The 21,042-nt window shown below is 41.7% G+C and overlaps 2 protein-coding genes across 2 annotated transcripts; one reads left to right on the top strand and one right to left on the bottom strand.

Moving 5' to 3' along the window:
* Positions 1-83: 83 nt before the first annotated feature.
* tgm2b (transglutaminase 2b) lies at positions 84-10,409 on the bottom strand. The gene is made up of 13 exons (XM_086291869.1): positions 10,264-10,409; positions 7,211-7,390; positions 6,081-6,299; positions 5,476-5,594; positions 3,669-3,797; positions 3,398-3,575; positions 3,101-3,233; positions 2,699-2,802; positions 2,380-2,619; positions 1,649-1,924; positions 1,401-1,561; positions 1,102-1,238; positions 84-525 (listed from the first exon to the last, which is right to left on the bottom strand). The coding sequence occupies exons 1-13, from the start codon at positions 10,271-10,273 to the stop codon at positions 378-380; spliced, it is 2,034 nt and encodes a 677-aa protein (XP_086147995.1). The 5' UTR covers positions 10,274-10,409; the 3' UTR covers positions 84-377.
* A 6,805-nt stretch (positions 10,410-17,214) lies between these two features.
* LOC147330230 (zinc finger CCHC domain-containing protein 12-like) lies at positions 17,215-20,587 on the top strand. The gene is made up of 2 exons (XM_086291867.1): positions 17,215-17,529; positions 18,156-20,587. Exon 2 carries the CDS (start codon positions 18,890-18,892, stop codon positions 20,585-20,587), a length of 1,698 nt encoding a protein of 565 aa, XP_086147993.1. The 5' UTR covers positions 17,215-17,529; positions 18,156-18,889.
* Positions 20,588-21,042: the final 455 nt, after the last annotated feature.

The raw sequence follows: 21,042 nt of genomic DNA, 5'->3' as shown, positions 1-21,042 counted from the left end.
TCCAAATGTGTTGACTGTCATATAATACGCAAACAAAAACCTACACATTGCATTCTCAGTCACGTGGAAACAAAGGCTGTTACTGACTGGCAAACAAGATTTTTAATTTTGTCAAATAACACATAATACCTAAAATCATCAGACTGTGGCTGGCATCGGTGAGTACAAAGCATTCATAAATCACAGTAAAAAAAAAATTGGGCTCAGACTAAAGTATATATCCACATAGTAATCCCTAATAAACAAGAGAGGAGACAGTAAGAAAGCACTGGAGCAGAAAGGCACTAAACTCGATTCATTGTCTAATCTTTAAATGCCTGGTCTGAAAAAAAGAGTAAGAATAATTCCATTTAATGGATTACGGACATTGAAAGGCTTTATTTTCCAATAATCACGTTTCTGTAGCCCTTGACATGACACAGCTTGTTACTGTCGAAGTCAACCACCAGCTTTCTCAGTCCAGAATGGGTGGGTGTGAAGTAGATTTTCACCTTGGCATCTTCACCAGGTCCCACTGGTCCCAGCCTGCAGGAAAAAAGTTTAAATATTACTTTTGAGGCAACACCAGAAGGTTTATATCACAGTCCTGTGATTGCATAGACATTTCAATAATTCCTGCTGTCAAACAAACCATGATACTTGTGACTATTTATGGCAATGGTGCAGTTGGAGTTGAAGTGTTTGAATTGCTCTGAAGAGTTTGGCTAAACATAGTCGTGGTAAAAAAAAATAGCAGGCACATTGCTCATCAGTCATGGAGTCAGAAACACAAAGCTGGATTTATGTAAAGTAAATTATTGGACACTGTTCAAACACTCAATGAGGAGATACTCCTCCTATCTTCTTCTGTTGAGCAATCATAAGGAATCCATTTGGTAATTTATTTTCTCTCCTGCCTGCTCCAGTGACCTCCTGTCCTGACTAAACAGCAGCACATTCAGCCAGACATTCGGGTGCTGAACGGAGACTTGGCAGCAAAACGTGAAACAATATGACACAAATCTCATAATTCAAATTGGGAAGTAACATTTCCATTACAGACAGTAATAATTTTTAAAAGGTTGTCTTGAAAAAAGACAAATATCTTAATGGCTTAATGACCTCTCAGTAATGATGCCTCCCCCTGTCAGGTTGGCCCCTTCGATGCTGAAGCAGCAGTTCTCCAGTCTCTCTGGCAGAGGGTTTTGAAGGGTGATCTCTGCAGCCAGCTTCCGATTCTCCTTTGGTTCTCCCAGGATCTGTTCAGAAACAGGCCAAAAATTATGATCACTCTCAGATGAAGCTCATAATGCTGCTTATCTCATAACAATCATGCATGACATTGGTTATATTTGTTCAGGTCACTTCTGGGTTTTAAAGACCCCAAAAGTTTGTATTTTGTCACATATCTTGCTACTCACCCTGACTTTGATTTCAGGGTTGTCCAGTACAACATTTCTCACTGCCAGTGTTGTATCTCCAGTGGTATAGTCCAGCAGCAGAGCTGCCAGACGGATTAGGTTGTCCTCAGTGATCTGACCACCGTATTTGGAGTAGTTCAGCCTTAGTGGAACTTTCCTCTCTGGAAGGACGTAGACATTATATTTTAAACTTACAGTGAAAAGAAAAGTCTGTACTAACCTTCTCTATCAGCGGTGAGCTTACTTACCTCCTCCAGGGGAAAGCTCAACATTGAGTAGATCTTTGAAGCCGCAGTTCCCTCCCATAAACCCATTATAGGACAGCGCGCAGGATCCAAACAACAGGCGGCACTTCTTCTCACTTTGTGTGTTGTTAGTAACCACAGCAAACACATCAAAGTCACAGCCCTTCCTCATATCTGATGTCACCTTGATATTGAGGTGCAGGCCTTGATTCTGTTGCTGCTGGAGCAGCTTGTTTTGATGGTCAGCTTTCTTAAAAGCCTCCCGCTCTTCAGCAGATCCTGTGAGTATTGAAGCGACATCATGGCTTAAATAACAGAAGCCTCGGCCCATATGCCTTGCCATGCTGTATAATCAATTTCTACAGTATATTTGAACCAAAGTGATAAAGTGTGTGTAGGAGTAAATGAGCCTAAGGGTGTTCTGAGTTGACTTTATGTACAATAGGGGGAATGCAAACACTGATAAGCAATTCAGGAATGTAGCTAGAAAGTGACCCTGGTTTTACCTACAGGTATGAGGGAATGATTTCCACGCACACTTACAGTGTGTGAAAAACTGGGCAAAAGTGCAATGAATGCAAACATGTGAGACCATGTTGGATGAGGCGTGCATGGTAAATCCCTCTTTGCATTGCAAACAAGTGTTTAAATAGTACATCTTGGGTAAATATCTATTTTTTTCAAAAGAGAAAGAACTTATTTGATTCAGCTGGAGTGCTAAAAGTTTGATCTACCTTCAGGGTATTTGTAGAGATGAGTGATGTCCTCTCTGGCATCACTGCCCACACTCTTGGTGCTGATCTTTTGGCCAACGAGTGCATTGGAAGAAACTTTCGATGTGCTGCCATCCTTCTTCTTCATGAATGTGATCACATCAGCATTGACCTCAGCAAAGACAAAGGGGGCATCGTACTTGAACGTGAGCTCACCTTCCTTAATGGCTCTGACAGGGGTGGGGCCACAGCAGTACACCCCTGAGGGAAACGGGGGGAAAGACACAGTGAGCACGTTACTTGATAAAACAACATGCTTTAGATGGACAGTCTTTCTTACCTTCACTCTTCTCCTGAGGCGTGGGGTCATAGGCCTGCCAACCATTAAAGTCAGGTTTAAGGTCAGGTCTAGTCATCCAGTTCTCTACCCAGCAGTGATAGTTCCTGTAGATACAATGCATACCATAAAATGGATAGCATAATAGAAACATACTGCATGGTCATATGTATTACAACCATGCATCACATGCAAAAACATTATGGCCACCCTTGCCACACCTCTTCATTACTCCAGACCCAGCTGCCCTAACCAAAGTAACTCAGGTCTTCACACTTGCCCCATGACACAACAGATTCACGCTGAGTATAGCCTGTGGATTCTCTCATTTCAAGATAGTCAGTGATTTAAATTGAATCTGTGAGCTGTCCCACCATTTGTGAGTCAACTTAAAAGAGTTCTCACCAGATCATTTCTTTGGATTGAATGAGTTCTCCATTTTCATTGACATAGCGTTCAATCACCAGGTTGCTGTTGGTGTCATGTGCAGACAGATAGTTGGTTACAAGTCGGCAGGGGATGCCCAGGGCCCTGGAAACTGACAAGGTTTAACAATAACTTAAGTATTATCATATTTAAAAGATGAACAAAATGCATATCATAAATATGTGCTTATATGTAGGATATAATGTTTTGTCTGCTTGAGTCTAAGCAAGCGGTTTTTAGAGATAGGCTACCAAGCCTGGCTCTGTGCTATCTTACCTGAGCAGGCCACTGCAGCAAACACCCAGCACTGTCCATAGCGAACAGGCTGACAGGCTTGTGTGTCCCAGTTGCGCAGGATTTCCACACTTCCCCTCCATAACATGGGGCTGACGCCTCCTTCATAGTCACCTGTCCATTTTCCCAGCAACACCCCTTTGTCATCATTGCAATTCACCTGCCAGGCAAAAGAAACGTGTCTATGAAAATTAACAAAGAGAAACAATACTCTCTCAAAATGAAAGAATATCGAGAAGTCAAAAGGACAAACCATAGCACTCAGCACTCTGGACACGTAAATGGGATTTCTTCTCCCTGAGCAGTCCTTGCCAGGATTTTTCAGATATTTAGGATTCATATCGAGAATCCTCAGACAGACATCCAGGATTCCACTTTCAAACTGTACCGCAACATAAGACACATAACTGCAGATTAAGTGTGAGCGGAAAAATAACAAAACTAGGCATGTCATGGCAGGCACATGCTTTATAAAAATAAATAAATACAACAAATCTGAAATACAATGCAAGTCAAAACTTTGAGCATACCCAATCATTCATATACAATACTGTTTTCATTCAGAATGACGGGCATTAAGGCTTCCACATTTTATAACAAGGGAGGTTATCCTTTATTTTTGCAGATATTGTGCTTCTGCTGCTAAAAATCACATTTACAGTGATTTAAAGTATACTTTGTAGTGGACAGCAGGGCTTACTGCCTTCAAATTCAACCTATGTCCATACTTCAGGAAGCAGAGGACTAAAGGGACTTCACTCAGAATTTTAAAGGGGAAACAGACTGATTTCTGGCAGGGCATGATGTGGAGGATATTCAGGCATTAAAGCAGGAAGGTAAAAATTCAGAGGAAGAGATACCAGCTTTTGAAGAGTCACGCCATGGAAAAACTGATGGAACGCACCATCCATTAACCTCCTAACACTCAACAATTCATTCTTGCCCTATGTGAGGGATGCAAGTTTGAGACCTATACATCAACCAAAGTATATGTGTTGTATCTCAGGCCTACTGCAGTGTAAAGAGGACATCCTGGGCTTTCTATTGATGCTGCATTTTATTGCCACAAGGGAGGTTAAGTGATCTGATATTATTATTCTTTTGTTAAAAATTGGTTCTTCATTATTACATTCTTGTCTTTATTTTACCAAGAGCTCAGAAATTTACAGTAATTTTAGCACTTTCAAAACAAAACTTTTATTCAGTGTCTTTGTAGTGCACAGCAGGACTTCCAGCTCTCATTTGTAGAAGGGGAGTCAGACGTATAGCTGTCTGGGGATGAGTTGCCAGGTGAAAGAGGCTGATATTATAACAGTAAAGTGAAAGCTCAAAGGAGTTGGCCGAGCAAGTACAAACATGATTTTCAGGGTTTTTATTGGGTTGTTTTTTTTTTTATCAGTTTTATTGTTAACTCAGTTTCCCTGGGTCTTTTCCCCTGTGTTATGAATAAATCTTCTTCTTTTTGGTACCTCCACTGGTTTTATTTTGTTGTAACACAACAATATATATTGTCGGACACAAACCGGTCCGAGGCGCAAAAAAGCTTGTTAGGGCTCTGAAGTTTTTCATTACAATATCTAGTCGGGGAAATAGGAGTATTTTCACTAGAAATCAACTCTATTGAAACTGGGCTGAAATATCTGTGTTCATGGCATGATCCGAATACCCTAGCATCTGAATGTACCAGGTCCCAGTTACAGCCAGTTCAATAGGTTAGGAGAGACTCTTTAAGATTAGACAGTCCATCAAAGTAACAAATGATCCTAATTTCTCTAATAAGGGAAGAAGGGAAACTGTCCTCTGGAAACTGAATTGTAGAAAGGGAGTGCTTAAAAAATCAGAATAGGAAAACATTATCTTCTGGCTCTCAGGATCCTACTAAAGAAAATACTACTTTATCATGCTGTCCACCCTCTTTATGTATCCAGATCTAGATGTATTTTTCTGTTATCAGAATGAGTGCGGTTCACTCCCTCACCGCTCTGGCACTGTGTGAACTTATATAACTGATTATGTGGATAATGTAGGCAGGCTGATTGTGTCAGTGTTGTTGCTGGCACCTGTCCAAAATTCCAGGGAGTAGGTATGGGATGTTTGTAGGCTCCTCGAAAGATGATCCCATCCTGAGCTAAGACATACTCTGCCAAATTCTCCTTGTTGTCCATGTATACTGCATCACCTGTTGCCAAGAGACATTACAAACATTAATACATGCCTTAATACATGTCCTAACTAGGGTGTAAATGATGTACTGCTGGTCTTTAACTATTGGAAACTGCCTATTGAAAACACAAGAGTGTAAAATACTATTATGTACCAAAGGAAAGACTACAGGCTGCTGCTGGAAAGGTTAGTGCTAGCTCAGCTCAAAAGTAAACACAAGTGAAGTAGCTGACATGTTACAGCTGTCTTCTGTCTATAATCCTCTTTTTCAATCTTTCTCTTTCATTCACTTTCAATCCAGTGCTTCAAAACTATTCCAACAAAGGAATATTCAGCTCAAGGCTGAACTATTGCTTAAAAATCACAACATAGTTGTTTGACTATGCAACCGTTCCCTTAAATGGTCTCTTCACTCGTGCAACTGAAAAGTTCCTGCAATAAACAGGATCATCAAAGTGAGTCTTAACAAGAGCCCCTTGTGCGACAGCTTCTGTTTACCCACCTGGACACCAGGGATTAAAGAGCAGGATGAACTCGATCCTCGCAGAGTGCCCCAGGGTCAGGGTGTAGCGGCCTATAGGCGCATCTGGTGCAGAGCAGATTGACAGGGCCACCGTGTCTCCGGGTGGACTGGTGACAGCAGCACTCCAGCAGGAAGTGTCAATGCTGGCAGACAGACCAAAAGAGGCCCTGGTGCCATACTGTTCAGAGGGTTGAGGACCTGCATGAAACCCCAAATATAGTTAGAAGTCTGAGTCTGAAAGAAGAGGCAGAGATCCTAGTGAAACAGTCGTAGCTAGGGAATGTAAACTTACAGTATGTCTTCTGATTTGTGGATATCATAATAGATTAGTAATTCATTCCTAAATTCTGCTGTGTTAAACGAATTTAAAATCATTTGTGTTCACTTTAATCCACAGAGCCAACTCTTTGACATCTCCCACTCAGCCAGCTAAAGCAAGGGCAAGCTTTGGGCTCACACACTGGGGGGGTGAACGGTGCCGCTCTTATCCATTAAAGCACATTCGACTTTCAAAGGCTGATATCATTATCTGTGATTATACACACGCTTTCCTCTTGGCGAGCAACATTTCCTGTTTAAAGAGTTTCATTCGATGGTCTGCAACAAGTTGACTTATCGTGCTCTTCATAAGAGACTTATCCAAATATTAGAAGAGGACAAGAGACAGAGAGCTTTCACTGTTTGTACTGCAAAAAATTTAAGATATAGTTTCTAGGGCTGCAAAGAATAACAACTAAGGTCATAGAGGATAGAAATGGAAACATCTTTCAGCTACTGTAACTGAGCCCAGTGTGAAAAGGGTGTTGCACTATTGCTGATCGCTGAAGACGGGAACATGACTTCCCTTTCCATAAACTTTGTTTCTTTCCCTTCTCATTCTTGAATAGGCAACAATGAAAATAGTGACAGCAGAAACACATGGTAATAAATGGTTTCAAGTTGCTGCTAACTTCCTGAATGAGAGGACACAATGCTTTTCCTATTCCTATTGTGTAGGGAAAGTTTTATTCATTCAATTTTCCAATTGTTTTGATACAGACCATATAAACTTCATAAAAGAACACATGTATATGATATAAATATTATAATACAAGAATCAGGAGCAGTACCTGTTTCTGCAACAAAATCAAGTGAGCTGACTCCTGGCTGGTAGCTTCCAGAGCGAAGGTACAGGCTGATTGAGAAAGGCTGGCCTCTCCTCACAATGAGACGATCAATGCCATTGAGATCGGTGCGATGGTCAGTGTTGTTGAACTCGCACTCCAAGTTCCAGCGATCGATGTCCAGAGCTAAAATGGAGAGAGGGAGGGAAAAAAATGTGAATAAAAAAAGAAAGTATTTAAGTAGTATTTAAAATATGCAGTATAGTCTATAAAGAACCATTTGGTAATGAGAGTTTCTATTATTCTTTATAAAAATGCAGATCAAGAAAAAAAACACAAAGAGTAAAAGAGTATCTGCATATAATATATTTACAATAATCAAACACTGTCTGCAGCACATTTAGCTGAGTACACACACAGCTACTACACAACTACTGACAGAAATTATACAGTGTAAATGCTATTTATATTAAACAATACTGACATATCCATACTTACAATTTTTACTTCTAAAAACATCTCTTACCTAGTAATTTCTCTCAATGCTGACCTAAAAAGTTGGATTTTTAGTCCAGAATAATCATTTAGATTTGTGAAGTTCATTAGTCATGGCCTTGTTTCTTATAATGATAGGAAAAAATATACCTCTATGCATATGGAGCACATGATGCAATGTCGCAAAAAAGTGGAAGCTTTATGAAACCTATTTGCTGTGTAGGACATCGGGAACTCTAATAAAATCAAAAGTGTCCAACAAATACTTTTTAAAAAATGATCAGTTAACTGAAAAAGTGCAGTTAACAAGGTCTGGATTTCCTGTGTCGCAGCTGTGGATGTGGCACATAATCTAAAAAACATAAAACAACTGCTTTGTTTGTTCCTTCTGCTTGTGATGACTTCACTTTGAAATTAAACTGCAGACTGTAGGATGCTCTGTCTTTTCCAACATTCAAGGATGATATTATCTGACAGATCTTCCTGTATTAATTTACCAGAAGCTAAACCCAGACAGTCACTCCCTTCACGCTCCAGTGTCCTTTGTAACTTAAAGAATCCCACCCTTTGATTAAAGGCCCACCTATATGATGACTCAGAGATTCTCTTGCTGCTGTGTAACCACTGGTCATCTGCACTGTGACATGTCATGTTAGCCTCTCCCTATGTATTATTCCTTGCAAACTTAATGCTTGAAACAGACATGAGGTGGTAGTCACAAGGCTAGGAGAGACTTAAGTAAACAAAGGCTCGACTAGAAAAAGTTCCTGCGGTTTTACATGAAATCCATAGGGGCTCATTCCTCAGTATTTGGCATGGCTCTGATGTTTTACTGATCTTGAACTTAGTCCGGTCTTAACTGAAGACACGTTAGTGCAGTGTATTCTGACACAGCTGGAGAGTGTAGTCAGAGCATAATGAGGGCTTTTCTGTTTAGTCTGTTCATGATCCCAAACCAATCAACACATATTTGAAAAAAAAAAATGTAAGCATTGCACTGAAGCACAATTATTATGTCAAGTTATATAGGAGCCATCTGGAGACAAGGAAGTCCAATAAAATATGCCCTCAGCTTACACAATGTGAAAACAATTACTTAGATTAATAACACATGGATGTCTGTCACCTTAAACCTTTAGAGACAACAGGCTAATGGTGCAGTGGGGAACTGACATCATCCTCTCTGCAGGGCTCTGGAGGCTTGTTGCGGCTACATTGATAGTACAAAAGGCAAGTATTTTGATTTGCTCCCGTAATTGAACATAATGTTTCATTTAAAGCGGAGCAGCTTTGGTATGTCATATGGTATGCATGTGTGGTGTGAAGACAAACTGAATGCATGTCACTGGGTTGCAGTTTATCCTGCAGGGTTGCGTAAATTATAAGGACAGCACTCCATTTTAAACTGAACGAGCCAAAATTCCTAAGCTCCGACCCTCCCTCTTTTTCTAACGTTTACATACTGAACACACCCACTCTCCACTTCCAGTCTACCAACCATGAGCCACACACCACAGTCGCCCCCCCCCGTGATATGTGGATCATGGTTAGCATCACTGAGGCCACTATGAGCCTCATAAGGAAAATTACACAAAGTCTAGCTGGGGACAAGTGTGCATGAGCTGGTACAGTCGACACTGTTTAAAATCCTGGAGAAATAAACAGGGAAAAACACTCTGAACTTTTCAGTCTTCAAGGAGACACCCATGTTGACTGAGGTTCTCCTTCAAAAGTTCATTCAGATTTAAATAAATGCTCTGTGCACATTCAGCATATGGAAAACAAATGTTGCTTATTTATAAGAAGTTAGTGTAAGCATGACCAACTACAATTTGTTCGGAGGTGCGCTGGCAGACGGTTAGGCTGCTATTAAAGTGTCCAGCTGCCCTCCACAGATATTTTTGGTATGTTGCGGTGTTTGACTTCACACACAGGTGGGCAACTTTTTATGTTTTTGAATTATTGGGGATTCCTATTAAACAGAAATGACGTGCTGTTTGTGGAGTTATGAATTTCTTAGCAGCACCATCCGAATTCTTTCTTGGTCCTCTGTGAGCCTATAAAGATAACACTGGTTAAGTAATGGAAGCACCAGCTGCTCTCAGCTGCTATTATTAAGTGTTAGGGACCTTAGAAGGCAATCATCTTCTCAAATATAAAGGTGAAACATTTTTTTAGATCTTCAGATCCTTGATGAAAATGTGACATCGCTATATACAGCAGTACGGTGCTGAAGTGAATAGTGATGACTTCAGACAGCAGTGGAAATCTTTGGCACCGTGCCTGCAGGTTAAGAGTGAAAGTTTCACCTCCTAAACATGCACTTCTCTACAAAACTCTGTAACTAAACATCACAGTCACATTAACATAGACATAGTGGGATAATAATGAACACCCATGCTGACCCGAATGAATGACTCAAAACAACACATGTAACAATATTGATTTTTTTTTAATACTGAGTAAGGTCTTAACTATTTCTATCAAATTCTACGTATTAAAGACCTCTTCGTGCAAAAGATAACATCACCATAAAATTAGTAAGGAGGCACCATACAACTTACCTTGAGCCATGACTATTTCTGTGCTTGTTGACCAAACTGTGTATTCAGGCAGTCTTCAGCTGAGAGAGGAATTTTATGTGTGTCTCTGTTGCTCTCTGCCCTATTTGTAGTCCTCGTTGTGTTTGACAGTCTGGTAGTGGGTGTGACGTGACCCTCCCCTGGAGAGGGAGAGAGAGAGAGGGAGAGAGGGAGAGAGAGAGCTTAGCTAAGACCAATAGTGAGCGCCTGCTACAAAAACACACACGCGCACGCACACACATACACACAAACAGAGGAACTACTATACTTCTTCAGTGATTCATTACACACCCTATGTCAAGTAGGCTGAACGAATAGTAAAGTGCTGTAGTGATTTTGCAATGATCAGCATAGTTTACTGGAAAACAACAGCAGGTTACCGAGTGCACTACGAGCTATCGTATTTAAAAAGTTTCAAAAACATTTAAAAAAGAGAGAAAAATTAATACAGCTTCAGGCAGCATATATATAACAAAGAAGTTGAGCAGGTAACAGAGACCATGGCAGCTTCATCTAATCATCTTTTAAACAGGGTTGTAAGCCAATTGGCTGAGAAAAACATGTTCCAGCAGATAAAACGTTTGGGGAAATATGTTGTCATCATCTGATAATGTTTGTGAGATTTCCTCAGAAGATAACCTTTGCCAATCTAAACAAAGATTGTAGGTTGAAAAAAATACATAACAGCAGCTCAGTCAGCACGGTGAGACAAATTTTCATTTTTTCCCCTTCAAGTCTTCTCAGAATTCTCTGGAATTTCCACAGAGAAGAGTTATTAAGTCATGGCAATGTATCATTTATTTTCTCCAGAATGCATTTTAGCACAATACACACTCTGGGGTTGTTTTTTTTGTTTTGTTTTGTTTTTCAAAATTGCCAGCTTTTGTCCAGCTTTTGTTTTTATACATCAAAACCGAATCAGTGCCTATAGACTCCTATGTTAAAATGTCTACATTTATAGCTTTAAAAGGCATATTTTACACACTTCTATGAAAACAGTTTAAGTCTAATTTCTCCCATCATAGGCTGGCTGGCTTTTCTAACCCTCCACATGGATGATATTGTTAGGGACATGGCTGTTTTGATTGGCAGGTGTCTAGACACAGCAGTAAGTGTCACAGCTACAATTTGGGGTGACAGATTTAGACTTTTCTGCCATGTTTGTAGTTTTCATGTCCTCTGGAGCATTTGGGGCATGAATGTTCAGACTAAGAATATTGTGGTGAGGTTAGGAGTTACTAAGGTAAGAACTCACAGAAACACCCGAGCTTCAGGTGTCACGATAACCCCTGCATTTAAGGTGGCATTAAGCAGTTCATGTGTTAATGCTAATTTATACCATAGAACCCTACTCTAAAAAAATCATCATAGAGTTAACACTGAAGCTAGATTTAAGCTGCATTCTTTTTTAGAGTTGCTCCGTGTTGTAAATTAGCCTTAATACATAAAGTGTTTCATGTGCACTTTAACACTGCAGTTCCAAGGTGGTCATTAACCCTGCAAAAGCTTCACCGATGGTGCAACATCTCTTTTCAACAACACTTGCAAACCATAAAAGAGCACTGTAGTGTTGGCAGTAACACAACTATAACAGCTGCATAACTATAACAGGCACAGTAAACACAATTCCCTTAAACTCAACAACAAACTGTGTTCCAAGGCAGGAGATTACAACAAACTGTTCCCACATGCCACAATATGGCTGGTTGTGTGGTTAACTGTTCTAACACAACCTCCAAGAAGTTTATGCTTTAGCTGTGATGAATGAAATTCAGGTATTTTTGATAATCTAGAACTCCACCTTTTTATCCAGTAAATAAAGCATTCATTTATTTATTTGCTTGTTTGTTTACTGTGTTTCCTACATCATCCAGGTGTTTTACATTTTGATTGTAGGGGCTGCCTTAAACTTCATTAGCAGAAGAAAATAAGAGATGTTGGAAACACTTTCTTACACAGCTGGGAGTTCTGTGTTCCAGCCTTTAAAAATTCACATGTGGCCTTGACATGTGTATCAATTTGGGAAAATTAATCACAGAATCACAAGTACAGCAGGGCTGGAGGGAACACAAAAAGTAAGGGGATTACAGTCAGTATACACTCTGACAGATCCAAGATACACATCTCAGAATCAAATATTTCAACTGAAACATATTGAAAAGGAAAAAAAAAGTCAAAAACATGTCATATCAGCTGCCAGTATAGGTGAGGAATGCAAGAGAGCTTTGACATTTTCAAAAACCTTAACTTTTGAACTCAAGAGGTCATTGAGGGTCAATGCGATTTGCAACTGCTGCAGAGAAGCTTTTAAAAAGCTTCTGCAATACCCCATCATGCTAAGTTCTGTCTTTGAGGACGTTTGCTACCACTAGACAAACAACTTATCCCAGACCGGTAACTGTAGCAATAGAAAACTCACATTTGGCCAAATTCACAGTCAATACACGTGCTGCCTGCAGATGTTTTTCCGTTAATCATATGACCATATCAAGTTACGCAGTACAATCAGAGAGAATAGTCACCACATGGTTCATAAGCCACTGGAATGTTGCTGGGATATTACGCGCAAACCAAAAGGCATCACCTTGTAGGAAGTGAGACTGGTTAATGTTATTAGAGCGGCTCGGCTCTAGGAAACAGAGGGACCTGCCAGCATCCTTAAATTTACTCACAAATTTGGCTAAACCAACGTGGTCAATGCAATTGTCCATGAATGGCAACGGAAACACATCTGCTTTTGTAACAGTGTTTAGCTTTCTGAAATCTGTCTAAATGTGGATTTTTTTTTTAAACTAGTAAACTGAGAGATATCCAGATGGATTTGGAGTTTTCTGTTCTGTTGTCTAGCATGTGTTGTATCGCTTTCTCCAGCTGTTCTCTCTTATCAGGGAAAACACAGTAAAAGCGTTGCTTGATGTGTTGAGCATCTCTAACATCTATATAGTGCTCAATGAGGTGTGATAAGGTATTAGAAAAAAAACTGTGATCAATGAAACCTGTTGTTGGCGCTTACCCTCATCTGAGCGGCAAAGAAACAACTGTTTGATGGAAGCGCTCTAGAGCACCTTAGGTTTGTGGATGGTAATGTTTTTACCACTGATTTGGTTGCAATGAAATGCAAAGATTAAGTTGCTTGACAGTGATAGCCTGGCACAAGTTACCAGACTTTGAGGGAGACAGCAAGCCAATGTAGTCCATAACTAAATACCCAAATGGCAGATCTATTATGTAATGCGACACATCAGGATTAGATCTTATGGACTGGTTTCACTTACCTGTCAACTGCCCAAGGTCGTATATATATATTTATTTTTTCATAGTTTATTTGATCTTTATTAGTTATTTTTATTCTAAGTTATTGTAATCAGGCCAGACTGGACTCAGGAACGGGAAAGAAAAACAAGAAGAAAAGTTCAGAAGAAAGTTAACAGAAGGAGAGGGGGAAAAAGGAGAAAAGAGATAGAAAGAAAAGACAATGAAAATCTGCTTCATCACCTTTGTCTTTGTGTCCTTTTTTTTCTCTCTTTTTCTTTTCCTGGATCACCTGTTGAGAAAGAAAAAAGAAAACAAACAGAAGAAGACTAGAGCAATAGAATAAACAACATCATGATGATCTATGTGAATATAACAGTAAATACTAAATATTAAACATTGTTGTGCAGCACGTAAGATCGACAGTGCACAGTGTGCTTTGAGGTAGGAGCCAAAAAGGGTGTAGTTTGTGTGTGTGAGCACCCGTGTGTACGCCTGTGAGCATGAACACGCTTGTTTTTAAAAGGCTCCTACATGTAATGATCTGCTAGAGGGTGTGGGGAGCCACAGCCCTGTCCTCCAGGGCATGAAGCAGGTATGGAGGAGATCAAAACTCCAGACATCCAGAGGCCCCCAGAACACAAGAGACCAAGGAAGACCAACAGAGGGGCAGCTGCGCCACTGTCCCAGAAAGAGCTGAGGAGAGTCCCAGATGAGGGCAGCCGCGGAGCAGAAGCCGGGGGGGGGGGGGTTGCAGTGACGCGCCCGTGAGCTCCGCCGGCAGCCAGCTGTGCCAGAGTGACCGAGCCCCAGGCCGAGAGGCCGAGGGCACCCCACCCCCGAAGTGGCCCGAGCGAGCCCCAGGCTCCAGGCCCCGATAAGCAGCCACCAAGGAGTAAACCGGTGTGTACCTGGACGCCCATCCCCAGACACAACGACTCACCAACGCACCGATGTCTGAGGGAGTCCACCACTGGCAGGGGAAGTGGTGGGGGGAGATAGGCCTCCAAACCTTGGAGGGCCTGAGATGTGGCAGAGAGGTGGCGTCTGATACCCAACCTGAGATATGGACGCAGACAAACAGGCACACACATATACCAACATCCATTCCCACCCTCATGCTCTCATATGCAAATACTCAACACTCACCCAAAGTGGAGACAGACATAAAGAGACACTGTACACACAATCACACTCCCCAGGTCTAGGTACCCTTGCCCCTGGAGGGGGAAACTGCACCCAGACCCAGGTGGTGTTACCCTTTTCCTTGCGGTGGGGAGATGCAGACTGCCCCGACTCAGCAGCAGCAGGGAGGCCCCACAATCCAGACCCCAGTCGGACGGCCAACTCCTCAGAGAACGGGGGTGAGAGAAGACTCCAAACCTCCCTCCGCCTGCTCATATATAGTGTTGATGCATGTGTGTTCTAAGGTGCATTTAAAACCCAGGAGGGCATGGAGCTACCTGCCAGAGAGCAGCAGGTAAGCGCATCGCTCCCCTGATAGCCCTCAATGTCTACGTGTATTTAAAATTGAGAGGTGGGCAACGACGCCAGGGGTGAGGTGTACACCCTGATGGTAATTTGGAGTCCGTGTAGCGTGCCCACCCCCAAGATCCTATATGTATGTGTAATGAGAGTGTGAGTAATGTGAATGTCTAAGTTGTGAGATAAAATTGAGGCACAGGCAGCCAGAAGGGGACGGGGGGGACGGGGGGGGGATGCCTCCCCTGCACCCTGGTGACACACCTTTACCTTTGGCTCAATGCACTGGCGCCACCCTGTGCCAGGGCTGGGCCCCCATACACCCACCCGTCCACAACCCCGGCAACACACCAACCAGGACCCAAGCCCCCGAGGCCCAGCCAGGGCCCCAGCCTGGAGACGGAGCACCCCCACAACCCCACGCCCATCCCAGACCCACCCCGGGGCAGCCAGGCTACCAGGTCAGTAACCCACGTCCGTCAGCACAGACCCTCCCCTAGCCCCGCTGCATGCAGCCAAGGTCTTATAGAGACAAATCTCTCAAAATGAGACCAAAAGAAATAATGGTAGATCCATCTGCATGTCTGTCAGACACTTAAATGTAATGCTACACCCTCATAGGATACTTTCAAGAAACTTTCTCTGAATTTAACAGGGACCACAACTTAAATGACCAATATTCTCCTAATATCTAATATCTCCTTGCACAAATCATCTGCGCACCAGGACATTGGACTGCACAAAGTACCCTTGAGCTATACTTTTAAAAAACTTTTGCAGGGGCAGGAGTCCAAAACAAACCTTAAGAGCGGGATCAGACTTCTGCTTCTGAACCAACTCACTACAAAAAAGATAGATAAGAGACAGATAACTACACTGTAATAACTACAGTTTATATGTCCTATTATCACTTTGTTTTTTTCAACACATCGCTCTAGTTACTGTACAAAGAGGAAACCTCTCAATCTCATGTTCAGACAGTACACACCTTCTCCAGCATGGTTGTTTCCCAGAATTATGCCGACTCCCTCCACAGGTAGTGCTGGACACATCCCAAAGTCATCATTTATATTTTAATAGAACAGGAGAACGGATTCAAAGACAAAAGTAAGCAGTTCTCCAGTGCCTCTCAAGACCTTTACCACCACTTTCTTTTTACCAGGAAGGGACACAGCCATTGGAAATGAAAATATAGTCACCTTTGTGTCCAGATTCAACCACAGTAGGACTCAGAGAAACAGGAAAAACTGGAGGACATGTTTTTTTGAACACAATATGACCTTATAATAGGGTAGTAAGTTTTACTTGCAATTTACTAGAAACCTTATTTTTTTCCTTTAAGAGCAGTACATTCATTCCTTTACATTGGCAACTATTGCATGTACTAGAATTTCTTTTGATTTGAGAAAAACAAAACCTAGCACAGGCTTCACTGAAATTATTCTTATGAGTTTCAGCTTTACATTTATTTAAGTAATTTGCATTTTATATATATATATATATATATATATATATATATATATATATATATATATATATATATATATATATATATATATATATATATATATATATATATCCATCCATCCATCCATTCACTTCCGCTTATCCTTTTCAGGGTCGCGGGGGGCGCTGGAGCCTATCCCAGCTGTCATAGGGCGAGAGGTGGGGTACACCCTGGACAGGTCGCCAGTCTGTCGCAGGGCTAACACACAGGGACAGACAACCATTCACACTCACATTCATTCACACCTAGTGACAATTTGGATTATCCAATTAACCTGTCCCCACAAGCTGCATGTCTTTGGACGGTGGGAGGGGGCCAGAGTACCCGGATGGAACCCACGCAAACACGGGGAGAACATGCAAACTCCACACAGAAAGACCCCGGCCTGATGTTGGAATTGAACTCAGGACCTTCTTGCTGTGCGGCAAAAGTGCTAACCACCGTATATATATATATATATATATATATATATATACACACACACATACACAGATTTTATTTGAAAATAGTGCCTTTCAGAACACCCAAGGATAACATGTCATATATATATGAAGCATAAGCCTCCTGAACTTTGTCAGTCAGCACACTGAAGAAAAAGAGTGCACTTATCATTGCACCATCCTCTGGACTCCTAGACCTCCCATTTTCTCATATTGCACTTGTAACCCATGTGAAATACAGGGCTGCAAAATCCCTTTTTGTAATCTAAGGCTATAGCCTGTTATTGTCACAAGGGGGCGCTGTGATGCAGTCTTGTGTTCTGATGACCTTGCGTCTAGTGCGCAGGAAGTATTACCTCTCTCTTCCTGTGAGATCTTCCCTCTGATGGCGGTCAAGTACGTGTCGGAGCGCATGGAAAACGTATCTTGGTATGCAATACTGCAACCCGGTTAATGAGACCAGATTGTTTTACGTATAAATGCTAATAAGGTACTCTTTTATTAGGCCCCGAACTCTGACCACAAAGGGAATAACGTCTGTCAAGTTATTTGTGTCTGAAAATCCCGGTGAGTCACGTGCTTTCGTTAGCTACCTGTTAAGTTAGATAATGTATTTCACTAGCCGATTCAGCTCAGAAACCTTTGAACAAAAACCAATCGGGAGCTATGAGAATCTGGCGTGTTGTTTCACTTCTCCTGTTGTTCTTTACAGTGTGTTATAAGTGTTGAATGCTTTGAGCTAAACGATGCCGATGCTAGATGCGATGCTAGCTGCTAATAGCTGTTAGCCACCCCACCCCGCTGAAGCCATATTCCGATCGGGGAGGTATTCAAGTAGAAGCAATAGCTCTGTTTATATTAGAATGGTTATGTCTTAATAGATATGAGCATATTTCAAGTTTAATAGTATTTGCACTGAATTAAGTTACATTTTCTTGTAAGCCTTAAGGATGAATGTCACTTTCATTGCTATGACTGTTTACATTACTGTTTAAGCTGCTGATGTTCTTTGTTGTGATATAATTTTGATAAAATTGTTGATACTGGTACAAACAAGTTACTGTAACTCTTGTAACTTGGTAAGCTAAAGGGAATGCCATTTGTGATTAATACATTTGGAAAAGAAGTTAATGAGCTCATGTTAAGAACACAAAATGGGAAAAGAAATTGATTGTTCTGCACTGTTTGTGTAGATTGGTTTTTTTTGAACTACTAGAAGAATTCTGGAGAACCACTGACGGCGAGAACAGCCCAAATGAGATCCTGGATGATCGTGAAATGGTGTGGCCAGCCATGCGATCGGATTGTGGGATTTGCCTGAGAAACTGATTCAAGCAACCCTGGATTACAGATAAGCCCTATGCACTACTTTTCCTACCCGGATAATAGGGTTTGCACACTGACAATTCCCCTACAGTACACCTGTTTGGGTTTTCAACGACTTTAAAGGACAATTCAGACTGGACAATTCAAACTTCACAACAGGAACACTTTAATCTGTTTCATTCATTCCAAAGAGCTCTGATACTGTTCAGTATAAATCTTCCATTTAAATGTCTTTATTTTGTTTTGTTTTACATGTATTCACCTTTAAAAATGCACTATTAGTGTGCAATTTGGGTTATTGTGTTGTATATGTGTATAAATGGTACTGAGGCAATAAAGGTCCCAGTTATTCACTTCCAAGCCAACTCCTTTTGTGAGTCTCCAAAACAAAACCTCCTCCTGAACCTAGAAAGATGTCTAGGGTCTCTATTTGAAGTGAGAGTGTACTGGTCCTGAGTAGAGGCGCTACACAAAACGTGGCGAGCCAGCCAGGAGGTTTAATTCCTTTTATTTTGGAAGTTGAGCAACTGGTGCTTTCATGCCTTTTGGGTCAAATCATTACAATTGTCCATGACATTCTGGGTTGGAGCAATAAGACAACATGGATGTAATCCAAAGTGAAGGTGTCAAAGTACCTAACTCTGTCCTAGTAGGAGGGTTAACAGGCGATGAGGTTGACAATGAGGTTATTGATTACTTAGGGCAGTTTGGTTCTATTGGAAGAGTAATCAAAGTAACTAGCACAGAGGCACAGTTTAAAAACACAGCCATTGTGGAGTTCCAATCAGGTGAACCAGTCCAGTTCCTTAAGGATAGCTTGCCTTGCAAAAGACAAAGCCGTAACCCAAGTGTTGTCCATCATATCCAGCTTCTGTCTGCGCTGTATGCTGCAGACAGGGGTTCATGTTTAACCCATTCTTACCTAACTGAACTGAAAGGGCTTGCTAAACTGAGTGGTGCAGATTTTGAGAAGGTTTTACTAGATGAGCTGGCCAGAATGAAGAAGTCCACTGAGAGTGATCCCGCAGTTGGGCCAAATGTAACAGTGCCTAATCAGAATCTGCAGCTCACTAGTGACACAGACCAAGATGAACCAGCCATCATAGAGCATCAAAGTTCTCTCAAACTGGGCAGTGATTTAACCCACTTGCCTGAGCATGACTCTCACTCATCCTCTCCAAGTGTAGAAGTGACTCCCTCGCACAGAAAAACTACTATCTACTTACCACCTGAACAGCTCACTACACCTGAAGTACAGAGAGTAGTAGTTGAGCATGTCATTAAGAACAATGAAATGCCTTCTCAAGGTCATGCAAAGCTCAGGCCCTTCTCGGGGAAAACCCCTTGCTCTACTTTCGAAGCTGATTATGATACGTGGCGCAACAATGTTGAATTCCACCTCATAGATTGTACCATATCTGACAAACATATGGTAAGGAAAATAGTTGAGAGCCTTCTTCCACCAGCTGCTAACATTGTAAAGCACCTTGGTCCTAACGCTTCTCCCCATGACTATCTCAGCCTTCTTGACTCAGCGTATGGTACTGTTGATGATGGGGATGAGCTTTTTGCCAAATTCCTGAGCACAAACCAGAACTCAGGTGAAAAGCCTTCTGCCTATTTACAGCGGTTGCAGATAACCCTGAGTAAAGTCATTAAAAGAGGTGGCATCACTACAAATGATTCAGATCGCCAACTGCTTAAACAGTTTTGTAGAGGTTGCTGGAACAACAGCTTGATCACAACCTTGCAGCTTGAGCAGAAGAAGGACAAGCCACCTTCATTTCCAGAGTTGCTCCTCATGCTACGTACTGAGGAGGACCGGCAAGCAGCAAAGTCCAGCCGAATGAAACAGCACTTAGGCATTTCTAAACCTAAGGCACATTTGAACTCCCTTGAAGTAGGAGAGTATGTCACTGATGATACAGACGTATCAGCTGTTAATGATAGGCTAGTGCCTTTTGATGCACATAAGTTAGAAAGGAAACTTGCAAAGCTACAAGCCCAAGTGGCTTCACTGAAAGCATCAGCTATTGACAGTTCAAGCCAGAACTCTGACAAGCCAAATAAGAAAACCAAACCTAAGTTCAAGATTCTTCCTAAAGAGAAATCTGACCCAAGTGAGACTAAGCCCACTAAGAAGCCACGCCCATGGTACTGCTTCAGGTGCGGCGAGGATGGTCATATTGCTCCCTCTTGCAGCAATGAACCAAACCCTGAACTAGTTGAAATGAAACGTAAGGAGTTCAACCAAAAACTACAAGTCTGGGAGGAACAGAATATGTCAGCTTTAAACTAAAATCAGTTTCTGGGGAGGGACTACCAGGAACTGAAAGTAATCATGAACGTCCCAAACCGGAACCTCAGAGCAAAGTATCTTCTCTCTCTCGTGCAGCACGACCCCAGATTAGGTTACCCAAGGGACTTGTAGGACAGAAATGTACAGCAAATGTCACCGTGTCGGGAGTCAATTGCAGTTGTCTCCTTGACACTGGGTCTCAAGTGACCACAGTGTCCGCTTCATTTTACAACACCAATCTTTCAGAACATCCCATTCAGCCTATCAGTGGCCTGGATGTTGAGGCTGCTAGTGGCCAAAATGTTCCTTACTTGGGATACATACCCATCAGCCTTAAGTTTCCAAAAAGCTTTATTGAAACTGAGCCTGAGGTTTCTAGCCTTGCTTTAGTAGTACCTGACTTACGCTCTAACTGTGACTTGCCTGTGCTGATTGGGACAAATGCACTTGATGTT

The sequence above is a fragment of the Aulonocara sp. 'chitande type north' Nkhata Bay genome, linkage group LG5 (genome assembly GCF_057382095.1).
Source record: "Aulonocara sp. 'chitande type north' Nkhata Bay isolate Kocher_YH1m ecotype deep benthic linkage group LG5, A_spYH_male_GT1.1, whole genome shotgun sequence".
NCBI classification, from domain to species: domain Eukaryota; kingdom Metazoa; phylum Chordata; class Actinopteri; order Cichliformes; family Cichlidae; genus Aulonocara; species Aulonocara sp. 'chitande type north' Nkhata Bay.
The sequence above is the reverse complement of the archived record's forward strand: the minus strand, read 5'-3'. Positions and strand labels throughout refer to the sequence as shown.

What these genes read in the sequence shown, in the direction of transcription:
- tgm2b (XM_086291869.1), bottom strand. An exon ending in TGATTTTGTTGCAGAAACAG is followed by an intron (nt 6,300 to 7,210) that starts GTACTGCTCCTG and finishes GGTTTCATGCAG; the next exon opens with GTCCTCAACCCTCTGAACAG. An exon ending in GGAGGCATCATTACTGAGAG is followed by an intron (nt 526 to 1,101) that starts GTCATTAAGCCA and finishes TTTTTCCTGCAG; the next exon opens with GCTGGGACCAGTGGGACCTG.
- LOC147330230 (XM_086291867.1), top strand. Translation starts at nt 18,890, where the DNA reads ATGGATGTAATCCAAAGTGAAGGTGTCAAAGTACCTAACTCTGTCCTA.